Raw genomic sequence first — 19,972 nt, 5'->3', positions numbered from 1 at the left:
AAAATTCCATTAGAAGTTCAAGATCAGAACTATGTGTCAAGAAATGTGTTATGAAGAAAAAGATGTAGCAATATTTAGATATGAGCATGTTAAAAGCAGAATTTTCCATATGAAGAGTAGATGTAGAAAAGCGGAAAATTCCATTAGAAATCTAAGCGTAGAAGCTGACAAGTTCAAGAAAAATGGATGGTAACGTTCAATGCTGCCAAGACTAAGCTTCTTTCCTTTAATAATTACAAGAAACCTTCTTAACCACTAATAGCCATGGCTAACGATACATTATCTGGAAGTACTTTGTTCAGACTTTTTTTTTTTTTTTTTTTTTTTTTTTACACAGTGATCACCACTTATCAAGGCCCGGAAGCCACTCAGGGATAAGGGTTATTGCAAGTACATTACGTTAGTGTGGAGATTTGATGAAGTGTTTAATTAAGGGGGCGGTTCATTAGGAATTTGTTAACATTGGACTTGAAGACATCCAAGTTGTAGTCCGGAGGGAAGCAGGCAGACGGAACAGAGTTCCACAGGCGTGCAGTTCTAAGAAAGAAGCTTTGTTCATGGAATCCGCGTTTTGATTTAGGCACAGATATAGAGTGGGGAAAATTTTTCACAGTGGATTCAGCTAGACGGGTGTTTTCCTCAGCTTAACATTCACAGGGTACATCAGTTGGAAAAGATACATCGAGGGTATTGCCAAGGCTGCTGCAAAGAAGGTGGGCTCTCTCTACTGTGCTAGAAAATTACTTGCATCTGAGAGTAGCAATACCAGACATCATAACGTTCAGCACTGGACAAGTCACACAGTTACTTAATGTGACACTCATAGTCTTTAAATCAGTAATAAGTACATTTCTCCTACGTCCATGAAAATAAAACTTATATAACTGGATTCACAATAAAATTTACTTTAAAATGGTATTTTAATATTTTTGTTGTGATTTGTATATTCAAAGAAATCACTATTTAAAATCCGACTATTAATGACAAAATATGCCAACATAGCATGCCTGTTGGCGGTATATCACTTTTTGAAAATAAGCGGTCAGGGTGTGTTCATATAAATACTCGAAGCGGAACTTGTACCCATTAACGATGGTTCTAGTTGTTTTAACTAATCAGGGAAAAGAATTTGCTACAGAATTTAGAACACAACACATGCGTCCTTCCAGTTAAAAGTTAGAACATCTCAAAATTGACGCTTTTTAGTGCAAAGATAAGTAAAGATAGAAACTGTGTTCAAACGCTATTTAATAGCGAATTGTAACAAGAGACGTAGTATTAATTTTGACCTTGAATGGACTGGGTACAGAACCTAGGGTCATTCAGGTTGTCCCCATCCCTAAAAATAGAATTAGGAAAGGTTAGGAAGAAGAAGAAAAGAAAGGAAAGAAAAAGAGGTCTAAGAGATATACACTCCCTTATGAATATAAAAGGCTGGGAGTAACAGCCTAACGTGAGTGAGAAAGAGTGAGCTAGTAGCTTCCACAGGCAGCCTTTCTCCCCGGCGGATTTGTTCAAAGGCGTCGTAAGAACTTTAACCTCAACCCACTATCACCAGAATCCACCTACTACCCAACTTGGTCATCCCTATTACTACGTCGGAGGGTAAAGTATTTTTGTTTATCATTTGACCAAACGTATTGAATATCATATTATGTATTAAGTTCCGAGAATAGATTATTGCTGTGCCTAGTTTTCCCCACTATAATTACCTTCCTCTTGTTACCCTTTTTCCCTCATATTTTAATATTGTGTTCATCCCCTTTTGTCCTGTTTAAATACTACTTTCATAAATATTTCTGTCAGCCTATCTTGTTTTGGTATGTTTTGTGTCTTTAATAAATTCCCTATTTTTATATAAAATATCTGCTTCTTGTATTTTTATAACTCTCCCTCAAAACCTTTTTCCCTACTCTTGCTTACGATAGCAAATACTGTGTTACGGCGTTGTGATTAGCCACCGCACCCGTAACAGTTGGGGGCTCGTGTCCGGGATTTGTGTAGATAATTTGGGAGGGCTCGCAAAAGTATTAGAAAAAAGAGAAATTAAATTATAATAACCATTTGACGTACTAAGTCGGCTCTTCTATTATCATGTCTTTTTCTGTAGAGAATTTTTTAAGTTTAGCCGACCTGGGCGAAAAAGTCAGGAAACTACGAAAAGCAGAATTAGTAGAAATTGCGAATTTCTTCGAAATAGATACAGACCCGAATATGAAAAAGGTCGAAATAAAAAGTATCGTAGAAAAAATATTAATAGAAAACAACCTTCTAGAAACCGCTACCGTAAGCGAGGGAGACGGACAAAATAATACGCAACTCACCTTGGAACTAAAGAAATTAGAAATACAGGAGAGACAGCAGGAGAGACAAATACAGTTAGAACTAGAGAAGGAAAAACTAAAAATGCAAGAGAGAATAGAGCTGGAAAGACTTAAATTACAGGGTAATGGAAGTCAACAGTCTAATGCTTCATCGTTTCACGCAGCACAAAATGTTAGACTAGTGCCTAGTTTTTGTGAAAAAACAGTAGACAAATATTTCCCTCATTTCGAAAAAATCGCAGCAAACTTAAATTGGCCGTATGCGTACTGGCCAACCTTATTACAAACCGTGCTAGTGGGAAGAGCCGCCGAGGTTTACTCTGCGCTTAGTCTAGAAGATGCCGCGGATTATAAGACAATAAAAAACGCCATATTAAATGCTTACGAGTTAGTACCCGAAACATATAGGCAGAAATTCCGGAAGTATAGGAAATTTGAGCGGCAGACTTATGTAGAATTTGCCAGAGAAAAAGAAGACCTCTTCGATAGATGGGTTAGAGCGAAAAACGTAAATAATGACTATAATAGCTTACGCCAACTTATTCTCATCGAAGAATTTAAACAATGCGCCCCACAAGAAATTCAAATGCGAGTTGACGAAAGAGAAATTAAAACCGTTAAGGAGGCAGCTATAATGGCGGATACATATAATTTAACCCACAGGTGTTGGGAAAGAAATAAAATAACAAAAAAACAGTCAAACCTTCGTACAGAAGAGAAAATGTTAACCGAGCCGCGTGTTCCTAACGTATTTAATAAAAATTATAATCAAAGGGTCCCGCCCGCACCCGTTCCGAGAGAAAATAAAATATTCTGCTCTTATTGCAAGAAAGATAACCACTTTATATCCGAGTGTCGGATCTTAAAAAGGAAAAGGGAAGAAAATAAGTTTCAACCACATGCCTTTATTACACACAAAACGAGAAACGATAGTATTTACCAGTCTTCTTCCCCAAAGCTAGGGAGAAGCGAGAAAGAAAAAAACTCATACATGAAAAAATATGAGCCATTTTTATCCCAGGGTTATGTGTATATTAACGACCCTGAAGAAGCCAAGCTGATTAAAATATTGCGGGATACTGGCGCGTCGCAAACTTTAATATTAGAAGGCGTGCTTCCACTATCGAAATCTACCTTCACTGGAGATATTGTATTATTACAAGGGGTAGGAATGACTATAAATAAAGCGCCCCTACACAAAATTAACTTAAAATCGGAATTAATAACTGGCCCAGTTATCGTGGGCGTGCGACCCAAATTACCGATTCAGGGGGTGTCGCTGCTGCTAGGAAATGATTTAGCTGGAGGGAGAGTAATAGCTGATCCCATTGTCAGTGACCAGATAGTAGTAAACCATAAAACAGTGGGGGAGGAACGCATCGACATTTACCCGGAATGCGCTATTACCAGAGCGACCACAAGAAAACAACGACTAGAAAAGGAACACCTAGAGATACCAAACGATGAATTACGACTTGACGAAACTTTCATATCCCACCTGTTAGAACAACAGAATAATACGAGTAAAAAAATAAAATTAAATCTCCCAGAAGAAAATAAAACGGACGAATTAACTAGGGACCAATTTATAAGTGAACAAGGGAACGACCCAGAAATTTGCCTCCTCAAAAATAACGCCTTACCAAAAACGGAAACAAAAGAAGTTAGGGAGTGTTTTTTTATGAACGATGGAATTTTAATGAGAAAATGGCGCCCACTAGATGCTAATGTGGATGAGGAGTGGAAGGTAATAAGTCAAATAGTAGTTCCAAAGGTTTATAGACAAGAAATACTAAAAATAGCTCATGATACCGCCATGTCAGGTCATTTAGGAATAAATAAAACCTATGAAAAAATTCTAAACCATTTTTACTGGCCAAAACTTAAGCGTGATGTGGTAAATTTTTGTAACTCGTGTCACACATGCCAGATGGTCGGAAAACCTAATCAAAAGATTCCGCCCGCACCACTCAGACCTATACCAGCATTCGAAGAACCCTTTAGTAGAGTACTAGTGGATTGTGTTGGGCCACTCCCTAAAACAAAAATGGGAAACCAATATTTACTGACGATTATGTGTACGTCGACTCGTTTCCCAGAAGCTGTTCCGTTAAGAAATATTAAAGCTAAGACTATAGTAAAGGCTTTAACTAAATTTTTCTGTTTAGTTGGAATTCCTTCAGCCATCCAATCAGACCAAGGCACAAACTTTATGTCTGGTCTATTTCAACAAATAATGAATGAGATGGATATTAAACAACACAAATCCAGTGTTTATCACCCCGAATCACAGGGAGCTCTCGAATGTTTTCATCAAACCCTGAAGTCCATGATGAAAAAATTTTGTTATCAATATAATAGAGATTGGGACGAAAGCGTCCATTTTGTTTTATTTGCTGCTAGAGAAGCTGTACAAGACTCTTTAGGATTTAGCCCCTTCGAACTTGTGTTCGGACATACTGTGAGGGGACCTTTAAAGCTATTAAAAGAGAAATGGCTAACGGAGAAAAATGAATTACATCTCTTAGATTATGTATCAAATTTTAAAGAGAAATTACACGGGGCCGTGAAAATAGCGCAAGAAAATTTGAAAAACTCCCAAAAACGAATGAAGGCTATATTTGATAAAAATAGTAAAAATCGTACCTTTGAAAGTGGGGACAAAGTTTTAATATTTTTACCCATCCCACATAATCCCCTACAAGCAAGATATTTTGGCCCATATGAAATAGAGAAAAAAATAAATGATGTAAATTATATCATCCACACCCCAGATCGAAGAAAAAAGAGAAGAGTTTGTCACATTAATATGCTAAAAGGATACGTTGACAGAAATGTGTTAGATATGGGTAAACCAGTTACAACAGTAACTAATATTACAAAAATAACCTCATCTGAAAATGTTTTAAATAACGATGAAAATACAATTGTCAGAGAGGAGGAAATGGGACAGAGTAGTCATCTAAAAAACTCGGAAATACTAGCTAATTTAAATAAAAAATTTGAACATTTGTCAAATGAGAATAAAAAGGAAATGTGTGGTTTGGTCAGTGATTTCAAAGATCTTTTTCCTGATGTCCCTAGTAAAACTACCTTTGCAGTACACGACGTCATAGTGGGAGACGAAAAACCCATCAAACAACACTTTTACAGAGTCAACCCCATCAAGCTTCAACAGTTGAGGGTAGAGATCAAGTATATGCTGGAAAATGATATTATTGAACCAAGCAACAGTCAGTGGAGTTCTCCCTGTATACTTGTACCAAAAGGCGATGGCACCTACAGATTTGTTACCGACTTTCGGAAAGTGAATGCAGTAATCAAAAGTGATTCATACCCGATTCCCAGAATTGATGATTGTATCGACAAAGTTGGCAAATCAAAATATGTCAGTAAATTCGACTTGATGAAAGGTTATTGGCAAGTACCTTTAACCGATAACGCTAAGGAAATTTCAGCATTCGTGACTCCCGATGGACTATACCAATACAAGGTTATGGCATTCGGAATGAAAAACGCACCAGCAACATTTCAAAGGATGATGCATTCCCTCCTACAAGATATTCAAGGATGTGATGGATACATTGATGATGTAATCGTGTACAGTATGACTTGGAACGAACATTTACACATCATAAGGCAACTCTTCCGTAAGCTAGAAGAGGCAACCTGTCTGTGAACTTAAACAAAAGTGAATTTTGTCATGCAAAATTAAATTATTTAGGCCATACTGTGGGCCAAGGACAAGTTAAACCCATCACCGCAAATGTGGATGCCATTCTCGAGTATCCTATTCCAACCAACAAGAAACAATTAATGAGATTTCTCGGTATGGCAGGATTTTATCGGAAATTTTGTAAAAATTTCTCATCTATAGCAGGTCCTCTCACGGACCTCCTTAAAAAGGATGTAAAATACAAATGGAGTGAGACCTGTGATGCGGCTTTCAACAAAATAAAATCAACACTCATGGAGGGCCCAGCTCTCGCAACACCAGTTTTTACAAAACAATTCAAACTAGAAATTGATGCCAGTGATGTCGGAATGGGTGGCATCTTAACCCAAGAGGATGATGAAGGTATCGACCGAGCAATTGGGTACTTCTCCAAAAAGTTGAACACTCACCAAAAGAACTATTCAACCATTGAAAAGGAATGTTTATCATTATTGACGACACTACAACACTTCGACTTCTATCTCAGCGTCACCATGTACCCTGTTCTGGTCTTTACCGACCATAATCCATTAACTTTCCTTGCAAAGATGCAAAACAAAAATCAGAGACTGACAAGATGGAGCCTTCTCCTACAAGAATACAACATTACCATCAAACACATTAAAGGAAAAAACAATATTATTGCAGACGCATTATTTAGAGTATAATGTTACAAATGCGTTCTCCTTTGCCGACTTATTATTTTACAGAATATTGTTGGAACTGATTACCTTAAAATCATGTGTACGTAACTACTAATATATTTTTTGCTTTTTGTTGTTGTTGTAAAAGTTTTTCATTTGTAACTCAAAACTTTTACTCTGAGGGGGGGAAGTGTAACAAGAGACGTAGTATTAATTTTGACCTTGAATGGACTGGGTACAGAACCTAGGGTCATTCAGGTTGTCCCCATCCCTAAAAATAGAATTAGGAAAGGTTAGGAAGAAGAAGAAAAGAAAGGAAAGAAAAAGAGGTCTAAGAGATATACACTCCCTTATGAATATAAAAGGCTGGGAGTAACAGCCTAACGTGAGTGAGAAAGAGTGAGCTAGTAGCTTCCACAGGCAGCCTTTCTCCCCGGCGGATTTGTTCAAAGGCGTCGTAAGAACTTTAACCTCAACCCACTATCACCAGAATCCACCTACTACCCAACTTGGTCATCCCTATTACTACGTCGGAGGGTAAAGTATTTTTGTTTATCATTTGACCAAACGTATTGAATATCATATTATGTATTAAGTTCCGAGAATAGATTATTGCTGTGCCTAGTTTTCCCCACTATAATTACCTTCCTCTTGTTACCCTTTTTCCCTCATATTTTAATATTGTGTTCATCCCCTTTTGTCCTGTTTAAATACTACTTTCATAAATATTTCTGTCAGCCTATCTTGTTTTGGTATGTTTTGTGTCTTTAATAAATTCCCTATTTTTATATAAAATATCTGCTTCTTGTATTTTTATAACTCTCCCTCAAAACCTTTTTCCCTACTCTTGCTTACGATAGCAAATACTGTGTTACGGCGTTGTGATTAGCCACCGCACCCGTAACAAATATATTAATTTCTTTTGTCCTAAAATTTGAAAAGAATTTGATGAAAACTTTTTATGCACGCGTCGATGGAAATAGTGACAAACGCATACAATATGAGAATTTTTGTGTGTCGTGACGTGCACAAAATATTTTTGTGTGTCGTGACGTGCACAAAATATTTTTGTGTGTTGTGACGTGCACAAAATATCTCCTGTAAACAAAGCATTTGTCAACTGATTTACGAACATAAAGTATTCATTTTTAAAATTTTTGTTATCTTTTTTGTTTTACGAGTTCTTGATTGTTAACTATTCTGAACTTCATCCCATATTTCGCGTAGATAGTTAAATTCAAACTTTATGATATCAAATTGTTAAGTGAAAATACAGAATAATTACAGAACACCCTTCCATTTTATGAATGGATTTCTAAATAATATAATTTCAGCATGGTAACAGGAGTCCATAAGCACCAAAAGTTTGTGTAAAAATAAATGAAAAACATGTCTAAACAGGATAGGAATGTTTAGTACCACAAATAAGACATTCAAAAATGTTACAATATAAATATGTATAAAATTTATATTCTGTTACTGTTAATTAATGAATACTGGAAATTTCATTAAAATTGGTTGATTTCCTGCATTTTTGTAAATTTTTTTTGGGGGGGGGGGGCGAGGGGTAACTTGAAAACAGAGTTCCCTAAACTTCATTTAGGAACCCATTCTTAGCATGGAGATAAGGTGTTTTGTAACTATTCTGCACTTTCACCTAACAATAAAAAAGGATATCATAAAACTTGAATTTAAGTTGGAAATAATATAAAAACAACGTTGCAATTTTGTTTTATTTCATTAAAAATTGTTTTTGTTTAATTTTAATTCAAACAACTCGACACGACTTGATTTATTTAAATAAAAGAAAACTTTGAAACGAGTTCAAACACACAAACCACTTATCGAATTAAGTAAAATCATAATTTATCTTGCCTATGATAACATTTATTGGGTTTGTTTTACAATCCACAGAGGTATGAAAAAGTGGTTAAAAAACAAATAAATGTTACCAAAGGCAAGATAAGTTACTCTTCTACCTATCGCGATAAATTTTTGGTGTTGTAAACATTTTGTTCAAAAAACAAGTAGTGTTGAGCATGTCTCTTGAAATATTTGAAGTCTCGGCAATGACTTAATAAAAAATTATACAAAATAGTGTTAGAAACCAACCCAATAATTGTCATGGCAACTTGAAGCCATTAAACTAAAACTTAATTATCCTAATTAGTTTAATGTACTTAAAAACATAATTGTAATCTGTACAAAATTTCGTTTAATTTGATGTGCTACAAGCCATATTTTGTTAATTTCTTTGAATCGTATCTTGATGGCCATCATGGATTTCACGGTTGCCATCTTGGATTTTTCATGTGATAATGACAAATGAATATGATGATAAAGTCTTACTTACCATTTTTCCTAGCTGTTTCTATTATGTTTTTACTTATAGCCATTAAAATGTAACTGAAATATACTAATTAGTCTGTGAGTTATGGTGAGATAGTCCTAAATAACACCAACTGAATCTTCATGGTATTATGATAATATATTCAAAATTTCATCATAATACTTTAAAAAGATCTGAAGATACAGTTTTTTAAAGATGGGTTTATCTGTAAATTGTGCAAATTTCCTACCATTTTCAGTCACAAACTCATATGCATTTGAATAGGACTGACTTAAAGCAAAATACCCAGTGAACCATGCATTTTTTTAATACTTTAAATGGTCATAACTCCAGTTCTAATCGACTGATTTAAAAAGAATTATTTGTTTTTTATGCTCTTTTCAATAATGCTTGATATGAACTTATTCAATGTACAGAAAAAATGATGTGGTATTGTTAGTGAGAGTGTCCTGTTCCTCTACAAGGCCATCATTCACTCATGTATGGAGTGCTGTTGCCATGTTTGTGCTGGTGCATCTGCTATGTCTCTCACTCTTGGACAAGGTTCAAAAGAAGAGTCACCAACTTGATAGGTTTTGCACTGCTGCTAGGCTTCAACCTCTGTCCCATCAACAAAATGTTGCATCCCTCTGCCTGTTTTACATGTATTTTAATGGTAGGTGCTCCGACGAACTACAAGCCCTTGTACCCCCTCGTCGTAAATAAACTTGACAAGCAGCAAAATCCCACCCCTTCGCAGTAAAGATCCCTAGATGCCAGAAAGCCGTCTACTTTATTAGTTTCTTTCCTTGAACTGCTAGACTTTGGAATTCCCTTCTGGATTCCTGCTTCTCTAACTGTACTGACATGCAGAAGTTCAAGTGTAATGTAAACAGACATCTTGCTGCTCAACTCCCTACATAATATCCCTGCAATTTATGTCTCAGATAGTAGCCATCAACATCAAAGAGGCACTGTGCTTTGTTTGGGGTGAAAATGCAATAAAAAAAATTTTTTTAAATAAAAATAAAAAGTTGCATCATAGACAGGAAGTCTTGGATGGCATGTAAAAAAAAATCATTTTCTTTGGTTAGCATCCAGATCAGATTCAAATATATTTTTCAAAACTTCTCATTAAGATTTCTCCCACCCCCCCAGGGGGAGGGAGGGAGTGAATTATATTATCACTATAATCAATTTGTTTGTAGCATTTTAATGGCATGTATTCTGATGAACTCATTGCACTCGTCCACCCCTTTGACATACAATGCCCAACAAACCTGTTTAGCAACAAAAATCCCACCCCTTCAATGTAGACATGCTGAAATACCGGAACCCCTTCTACTCTGATAATTTCTTTCCCGGGACTGCTAGATTTTGGAATTCCCTCCCTGCTTCCGACTGTACTGACATGCAGAAGTTTAAATCTAATGTAAACAGATATCCTGCTCATCTCCTTACATAGGTGCCCCCTGTAGATATGGCCCAAATAGTAACTCCTTACATCCAGGTGGCAAATTTGTTTGTGGTGAACAAAAGTTAGTGTTTTTTTATAACAAAAATAAATTCACAATATGGAAGACAACAGCAACAATAAAGTTTGTTTTTTCATTTCTTTAACAAATAATAAAACAATAATATAACAGAATAATAAAGGAAATGAAAAAAAAGGGTGATAGTCTTACTGCCACCAAGAAAGAAAGACGACTATTTCAGTTGCTGAAAAAAAAGAACACAGAAAATAAAAATAAAAACGATGTTGATTATTCATTCTACACACACAGCTGTTACGACAAGACGACTCCAACGCAAAGATGGCACAACGAAGCAACCTGTTGCCAACATGTCAAAATATGGCTGTTAACTAGTTGCCAGTGCAACACAAAATTTGTTGTAAGAAGAATCAATCTTAACATTTAAATATATGCAAAATTAAATCAGTATTGTTCGATGTTGGTTTTTTATGGAAATCGCTTCAGACAAGGCATGAAGCCACTTAATGTAAGAAGTTTAAAAACAAATAAATAAATAAATAACTTCAAAGTCAAAAACTAGTCAATGATAAGCGGTAGGATGGATAGATTCCAACCTAAAAACTATTATTCCCCCTCAGAAACATTGCTTATGGAATGGGAGAACTAAAGGACAAAATAGACGGTTGCTGAGAGTAAACCCAGGTCCGATTTCCTACTCTCCTATTTGTTTGTTTGATTTGTAGGTAAATGGAAGACTCTGCATTGCTTGGGATTAAATGAGGAACGCTACGTTCCTTTGCATCAAGACCATAACACTATAAGTTTGTTTTTTTTATTCTTAATAGTTTTATTATTATAGTTTACATTATATTATATACAATTTTTGGAGTGGCAACCAAGAATGTAATCCGTGTCAATTGGGTGGAAAGAGGAGGTGCAAATAAAATGACATTTATTAAAATATTTTTCAGTGAATTTATAGGTTCTTGTCAATAATTCTCACTATAGTAAAAAATAAAAATTAGGAAAAAATTGTATGATGTATGCACCCTTGATAAAATGAAAGTATAACATTCTAAAAATCATGTACATTGATCAAATAGTTTGTTTAGAAAGAAGATCAGTTTTAAGTGATTAATTGGAATTCGTACAAAGTACAACATAAATCTTGTAAGTTTAAATTATTGAGTTTTATTTTTAGATCATTTTAAAAATGGCGGACAAGACAGACGTTCTGTAACTAATAAAATTTGATTTTGTTATTTAAAAATAAAACTAATTGATTAATTTATGTGATTTTTGGAATATAATATTTTTGCTTTTATCATAGGTACATACATCATCCAATTTTTTTTCTTTTTTAATATAGGGGGAATTCTGAAAAAGAACCAATTCATAGAATTTATTTAACCTCATCAAAGCATATCCAGATTTTTACCAAAATAAATGGGGATTTTTGTACCTGAACCCTATTCTAATATTCTTTATTTCTTTTTCATTTTTTTAATTTTCAAATTATAAATGAAAACAAAAATCATTGTTTAATCATTTTTTTTCCATGCTCAGCATGAATGCGAAGTCCACAACATTTACTTTGAAAAATGTATATATTTCCAAAACAATTTATAATATGAAAAATTCTGAAAACAAATTTGACACAAAAATAAAATATACTTATCCATGTACTTTGGATAATTTAGTTTCAGGATATATCGAGGTCTTTCTTCAGAAACCTAGGAGGAATTATGAACAAACAAAAATATACAAGAACAGTAACTCTCTCTCTCATATATATATATGAGAGAGAGAGAGAGACTAGCAGGGAGACTCTACGTTGCTCAGGATTAAATGAGGATCGACAAATATTTCACCCTCCTATATTTTATTATCTGTGAAATCACCCATTGTTCAATCAAATGGATTGTCTGCTCAAATTGGGGAAACACTGCAGTGCAATGGGAGGAAGCTCCATATACCTCTCCATAGTGACTTAGTCCAGAATACATTAAAGTTTACATTGCACTGTAGAGAATGGTTTGAATTATAGTTTAAAATGCAAAAGTTTCAATTGTGCTCTAAATTTCAAACGTGTGCCCCTGTTATATCAAAGAACCTACTGTTGATTTTATATGCCAAGCCTTTCTGCTTGTGCGGTAATAAAACTTCTCAAATGTACTTGCGATGTTAGGCAGTGTTAGGCATTAACTTCAGCCAAAATCACCTGTTTTCGTTTTCATCATATTTTTTTCATATGATTATCAACAGACATTTTGATATAAAAACCTATCTAAGAACACTGCCAAGTACATAAAGTGAATTAGTGCGAAAGTTAAAAAAAAAAAAAAAATCAACCCAGTCGTTTTAGAGTCCATAGGGAATGAACTCGCGCACACATTTTCTTTTAGTAGATAAATAAGGTCTATCACAGAACAGGCGGAGACCAAAAGACAATTCAGGAAGACCAGTCAACAAAATTCAACAGACCACCTACACGATGCACCGACTTTCACCTGTGACGTCTGTAACCAACAATGTAAATCAAAGATAGGCTTATTCAGTCACAGAAGACGGTATTCAATCACATCTACATACGCAATCCTATAGTCTTCTAGACTAACGGATGCCAACAGATAGATATATAGAAAGGAATTTAGACAAAATAAAATAAAGGTATATATGAATTTATTTGTCAGTTCAATAAGGAAAAAACATCAATGAGAAGAGGTGCTATAAATGATCTTTATACCTAGGCATTTCAAAGCCTAATGCGTCTCATCAGCATGCTAGTAATTATGGAAATTATCCAAAGTAATAGAAAAGGAAAAAAGTAATAATTCTTAATACAATCATCAATTTTTCGATTTTATTACATATTTGTATATTTTATTTCCTTCAATCAGCTTTTCGATTTCACTTTTTTACATTTTATCTCCTTCAATCAGCTGATTACTAATAGTAATCGAACAGAACTCAGATTGAGGTGAACTATTTTTACAACACATTCACAACAAAAGTTGTGACATAACATAGATATTCATTACAAAAAGAAAAAGGATTTTTAATTAAAATAAAAAACTTCATAAGCACACCACATATTTTGAATTCTAATGCCGGTTTCATTGAAAAAAAAATAAAAACATTCAAGTGATAGATGCAAATATTTTCAAATATTGCCTCTTATGTTAGTCTTCAAATCAGTCATTTTGAGAAAGTCTTGAAATAAAGACGAAATGTTGATGAATACATAAATAATTTTCATTTCTTTCCTTTTCCACACGCATGCGCATATGTATGTGTCTGAAAGATTATTCATCAACTAAGGGGAGACAACTTTCATTTCCTTTTATTTTAATTTTCATTGGATTAGGTTTAAAAAAACTCAAGTTTATTTTATACAAAACAGAACATGTAAACATCTGTTCCTCAATTTTAACCATCATCTGCCATTTTTACTGCAAGCATATCTCTATACAATTCATCAGATTTTCTTCATTATTAAGGGCAATGCTGAAACTGATCTTTAGTCGACGTTTGATAGTTTTAATAATTCAATTTTTATCATTGGTCCAATTTGATTATTATATGTAGTCATCGAAGGCTCGATTACTAATGCTTTTAAAAAGATAAATGGTCTCAGCAGGGTCTGCCACACAAAAGTAGAGAGTTTAATCCACCTGACATTCACTTGTAAGATTCTGCTGGTGAACGGCTACTACACAATGTAGCACAATGGAGTGTGTAAATATTTCCACTGGACGATCTATAAAATTTGAGTATCAAATGCAGCAGCAAGTCCTGGGAACATAGACCAGAACAATTAGAAATAAGTCATATTTCATCCACTAAAGTTACAGCTATGTATAGAAAATGGCATTATTAAACCGGACAGTGACACGAGATGAGAAGAAAAAAGCAACCTCAGTAAAAGTTAGTGCCCTCCAACAATGGCAGGTTAAATAGAGCCGAGATGGAAAAGATAATGAAATGCCAAGGTCTTACGTACGACATAAAAAGAAACTGGAATCTTAGGAAGGTCTCCATCATTTCAGTAATTATAAAAGCAACCGGACTAAAGAAAAAGAATTTCAAAAACTACCTGGCAAATATACCTTGTGAACCAAGTGCAAGAAAGATACAATTTCACTCAAAGCTATGGATAGAATCTTAAAAAGATCTCTCAGTTGGAATATCTGAGATAGCAGGTGAATATCTCACATAGGATGCTCCATCTCCAGCTAGAACCAAAAATAAAAAATTATAAAACATTTATACTGACAGGGAGAAAAAAAAGTGAAAGTTCAGTGGGAGAAGAATCAAATCTAACCTAAAATGATCTCCCATTTCCAGACTATTCTAGTTTTTTAGGGCAGTTAACACCCCCTTCCTTACTAAATTTTGGCTATGAGAGATAAATTCTGTGCAGAAAAGAGGAGGCGATGTCGAGTTAAAAAAATTTTTTTTTTAAATTACTTACCCTAATATCATTAACCTGACAGATTGAACGGTACTCCCTCCACAAAAAAAAATAAATTCCTTACATCTACCATCAAACCCTAAGTTCAAGTGACAAACCCAATCTTTAATAAAATTTTCCTAAACAATTCCAGAAAGATCTCATTGATATCAGTCCAAGGGAAATAACTAAAAAAATATGGAGTCGATAACTTTCTTCGCTAAATGTGATCCATAAGAATCCCTTCAAAATGAAATCGTACAAAATATGCATGATCATACATACATGATCATTCTAATTCAAGTTAAAAACAGTGGTTTTTGTCAACTTACTGAAGTTAAGCAACGTGGATTCTGGTCAATATACATAATCATTTGAGAATACCAGATGGCATTATTTTGAAAATGGAAGTACTGTGACGAGAATGTTTGGAAGCGCCCAAGAATTGTGTGTGTGTGTGTGTGTGTGCTCTCACCAAACACTTCCTGAGGTACGAGTCATTTGTGAGCGGCTTCGTAGGTCTCTCTTAATCTGTGTTGACATTATCGTTAGAGTTCATATTGGTGTTACTAGTCAAGTCTGTATCGGGTTATTGCTAGCGTCCGTATCACACACGTTCCAAAAGCAAGAATTCTGTTGCTTAACTTTTTTTGATACAAGTGCAGTCAAAAGTCGAAAGGTATGAACCCCCATCTCCTTCCTAAATAAATTAGTTAAATAGTAAGATAGACTAGATTCTCAACAGGACAACTATTGTTACATCGGCACACGTGCACCATCAAGATAATGCTGTGGAATCGGTTACTTTTAATTATGCAAATTAGAATAAATCCATAGCTTTACTGACTTCTCTGTGATGTTTCATGGACAGATATCGAGTAGTTGTCGCAAACGTGGACGTTACAGGTTTTATTTTTATGAATTACTAAAGTAAAATGTAATGTGGCCGTTAAGTTTAAGTAATTCATAAAAATAAAACTGGAAATAAATAAAAATCTGAGTTGGCAATTTTTTACCGTTAATCTCCCATCTTGAACATCACTTAAAAAGTCTCTCAGTGCAACATGTCCATCTGACCTGGGTGGTGTTTCTCTTTCTTCCAACCACACGCTGGCCACAGCCGACCCATTCTCACTTTCACTTTACACATCTGTCTCCTTTGGAATTTACTTTTTTTTGCCGACCATGTAGTATCCTTTTTTCTTTTTCTTCAGACGCAAACTTGAGCACACTTGCCAATTTGCATACATGTTTAAACGCTGCTGCTAATACTGCCACTTGCCATCCATCCTTTGGCTGCTGCTGTTATTCTCATACGCGCTCATATGCGTTATGTTACATATATCGCAACTAAGGATGATTGCGTTAGTTTAAACAAAAGCCGCAGCATATTTCTTACATTAATTACCATGCAATTAATTCAAACCGCATGTTCTTAGAAGATTGAAAAATTTATTCAATCACATGATCGTCCAGTGACCAACAGGTAAAACAGGACAATAAGAAAGTGGAAGAAAGAGAAATTTTATGTTTTAAGCAGATCACTTAATTATAACTTTGTTAGATCACTTTTAAACATGTCTGCAACTTGTAGACAGGGTTCAAAAGAAAGACACCAACCTAATAGGTTGCATTCCACTGCTTGTTTTACAAGTATTTTAATAGAAGGTAATCTGACAAACTACAACGCCTTGTACCCACTTCAACGTAAATACCCCAGACAAGCAGGAAGATCCCATCCCTAGATGCTGGAAAACCTTCTACTCTAATAGTTTCTTCCCTAAGACTGCTAGACTTTGGAATTCCCTTTCAAGTCCCTGTTTCCTGACTGTACTGACATGCAGAAGTTCAAGTGTAATGTAAACAGACATGTTGCTGTTCAACTCCCTACATAGTACCCCTGCAAATTATGTTCCAGATAGTAGCCTCCTGCATCAAAGTAGAACTGTGCCTTTTTTGGGACAAAAATGCAATAAATATGAATTAAAAAAAAAAAAAAAAAAAACTTCAAAATGTCAAGAGTTGCACCTGACATATTTGATATCATATCTAAATATCAAATATTTTTTTTCTTACAATGCAGCAGGATCAATCCTTCAGTTCTTGCTGACCTTTCTGTTCATAACCTAATCGCTAATATGTACTAGCTAACATACCCACCTTAATATTCAACATTTAATATTCATCATTGTATTTGGTTTAACGTAAACCAGACGTTGAATATGACGATGACTACTTTAGAAAGAACACTCTTAAACAACAATTGTTCTCTGCTTATCCCAGCATTGCCTCAGGTTATGTTGAATTTCTCTAAACTTAATATTAAAACCGTTTGCTTTACCATAAACACTGGATTGTGTCAAAGGTTATTTCATGTCTTGTTATCGAAGGAGATCACCCGCATAATTGTAAGCGACAAAACAAAGCTAAAAATCAAAAATAAAATAAATAAAAACTTACTCTGCTTCAAATTGATTTGGCACCGTAATGTCTGCTAAAGGCAACAATGTGTCTCTGTAAACGGGAAGCAGTTCTTCAGGCACATACTGAAGAAAAAAAGAAAAAGAAAATGGAGGGTGCATCATTGCTCTTATGAATGTCATCACAGACTATGGAATTGCTCACTTAAAATGTTTGCAGAGCTATTTTGATCATTTATGCACTTCAAAATTGTGTGAACCTGCAATTCAGCCACCACTGTTTCCTCTCGAAATATGGGCAAAAATATTGATTTACGTTTAACTCGCAGGGATACCCAGCGTTGCCCATGTGTGGAGAGGTGGGGGTTCAAAACAACAGTAGCCAGTCTGGGGGTAGAGAGGTTAAAAAAAAAAAAAAAAAAAAAAAAAAAGTAGTAGCGGGGTTTCCTGGCGTTGCTCAGGTCAAGTAAGGAATCGGGGGAGTGGTAGTAGTGAAGGGAGATGGGGATCAAAACAACAATAGGCATAGTGAAAAAAAAAAAAGTGGTAGTAGGCAGGCAGGCTTGAACCCATGACGCAAAGGAGGAAAAGAAAGTGAAAAAAATGTAATGTCTTAGCCAATGTCTCTAAGGCCAAACTGGAAGTGGAGAGCATTGAAATTAAGCCTAGTCAGTCAGAAAGAAAACAACAACTTGCACAAATGTCGACAAAGAAAAGCGACCCCTCCTTGTAAAAAACAGCAGGGTTTAACGTGAAGGAATTAATGATTTTGGCCAATTTTTCAATATTTGTCATCCGAAGGACAGAGCTTTAAAACGATACCAATCTCATCAGGATCCGTTGTCTCTGTCGAAAGTTTTTGCAAGACAAACAAACATTTTCGCTTTTATATTTATAGATTGTACATAGTTTACAACAAACATGATTGTTCAGGATTAAATAAATTTTTTAAAAACTCGACATACCGAAATAACAGCTCCTTCCCTCCCTCCCGCAATAAATGCTAAGAAATAACAGCACTACTTCCTCTCTAATAAATGCAAAAAATGCCTCATTCTCAGCCCGTCAATAGTTCTGAATCACAGATGCAATGCTGACTTGTGATCAGTATTTCCAGGTCAGTTTCATTGCGGACTTGTCTGAGAAGCTTATTAATCCCCGATTCTGCCACCATCTACAACTGAGCACAATAGAGCACTCTCCTCCTTACCATCTCCTTTCAGTATTGTTCTATTAATGGTCCCGACTGCCACGAATTGTGGAGAATGGTTTGTTAGTCTTTTAGATGGTGAAGTTCTCAGCTCTAAATTTCTACTCTATTCAAGGGTCTGTTATTATTGGCAGTTCCATCACGTCTCTCAGAGGTAACAGAATCCAACTCTGATAATTGATGTGATCCACGGATGGACGAGGGAGAAGAGAGGGGGTGTATTAAACAACAATGCTAGTTCTCTCAGTCTATCCACATACATCACAAACGATGCTCGATGCAGAGAAGACATGAACATCAAGATGGTTGTTTCTCGGTAGTCAAACAGAAGCAGGTCTCCACTTTTTTTTGCTGCCATTACGTATCAAACCGCTTGTTGCATGCCATACTCAGTTGGTTAATGTAGCAGTTGCAGGCATACTGCATCAGTGAAAGATCAGGTTGGAGGAAAGGCTGTCACTTGATGAGCCTTCTTGGTCAGATGAACATCAGATATCCAGAAGTAGGTGTCCACTGTGCTGGTACGGGTGATCACAGCTCAAACTTATCTGTCCCCCCCTTTTACCATTTGTCATCATGGGTTATTAATGCTCTCATTTTGCTGAAGAGGACAAACTTTTCAAGTCACTTCTAGAGAATTTTGCTTACCAACTTAATGCTCCCATTATTGTATATCTATATTATTATAAAACTGTCTTGCTTGCTTGAATCTATATATATATATATATTATATATATTATAATAAAGTCGTATTCCAGTCTGTTGTACAAAAGGTACACCATTTCACAAATTTATTAATTATAATTTTATGTAAGCTTTTATTCCATCATGATTTCTACACATACTATTTATTCAAAAGAAAATCTACATTCAATAATTAACCTCATTTGCATATTAAAGAAAATCTATTTTAATAATTAGTTTGATGTTATTAATTGTTTGCTGTAATAGAATCGTTTTAACTGCTCTATTTAGAAATATTATTTAAAGTTGATTTATCTAATTAATTTAAAGTTTAATTTTTATTTAATTTATTTTCACTTATTAATAGCTGACAACTGTTGCATTTAAAACCAGAAGTAAGCTTATTTATTTAAGCTATGAGAGTTACTTCGCGTTTGATTTTCATAGACCAAGATACGGTTACTTTTCGTAAAAAATTAGGATATTTGGTGTATCTTAAATAGTATGTGACTAATAACTAGGGCTGTGACAACAGCATATTCTTTTCATTGTTTTGACTCTTGAGTGTTGATATCTTATATGCTTTTATATAGAGTGATGTGATTCTCGGTTGATTAACTGTGTCGGATAAAAACTTGAGTCATGACAATGCAAAGAATATGCTGCTGTCATAACCCTACTAATCACTCCGTCCAAAACTATGTTTCAACCAGGCAAT

General features: G+C 34.9%; 1 protein-coding gene across 3 annotated transcripts in view; it reads right to left on the bottom strand.

The window, feature by feature from the left end:
- Positions 1–19,972, bottom strand: part of LOC145248314 (pyridoxal kinase-like) — a 67,586-nt gene that overhangs the window by 19,484 nt on the left and 28,130 nt on the right. For all 3 annotated transcript variants that reach the window (XM_080110221.1, XM_080110223.1, XM_080110222.1), the window contains exon 6: positions 17,401–17,486. In XM_080110221.1, the coding sequence (XP_079966347.1) occupies positions 17,401–17,486 (86 nt within the window). The remainder of the gene's footprint in view (positions 1–17,400; positions 17,487–19,972) is intronic.

This window comes from Euprymna scolopes, chromosome 26, assembly GCF_053919585.1.
Source record: "Euprymna scolopes isolate OS-2025 chromosome 26, ASM5391958v1, whole genome shotgun sequence".
Taxonomy (NCBI): Eukaryota; Metazoa; Mollusca; class Cephalopoda; order Sepiida; family Sepiolidae; genus Euprymna; species Euprymna scolopes.
The sequence above is the reverse complement of the archived record's forward strand: the minus strand, read 5'-3'. Positions and strand labels throughout refer to the sequence as shown.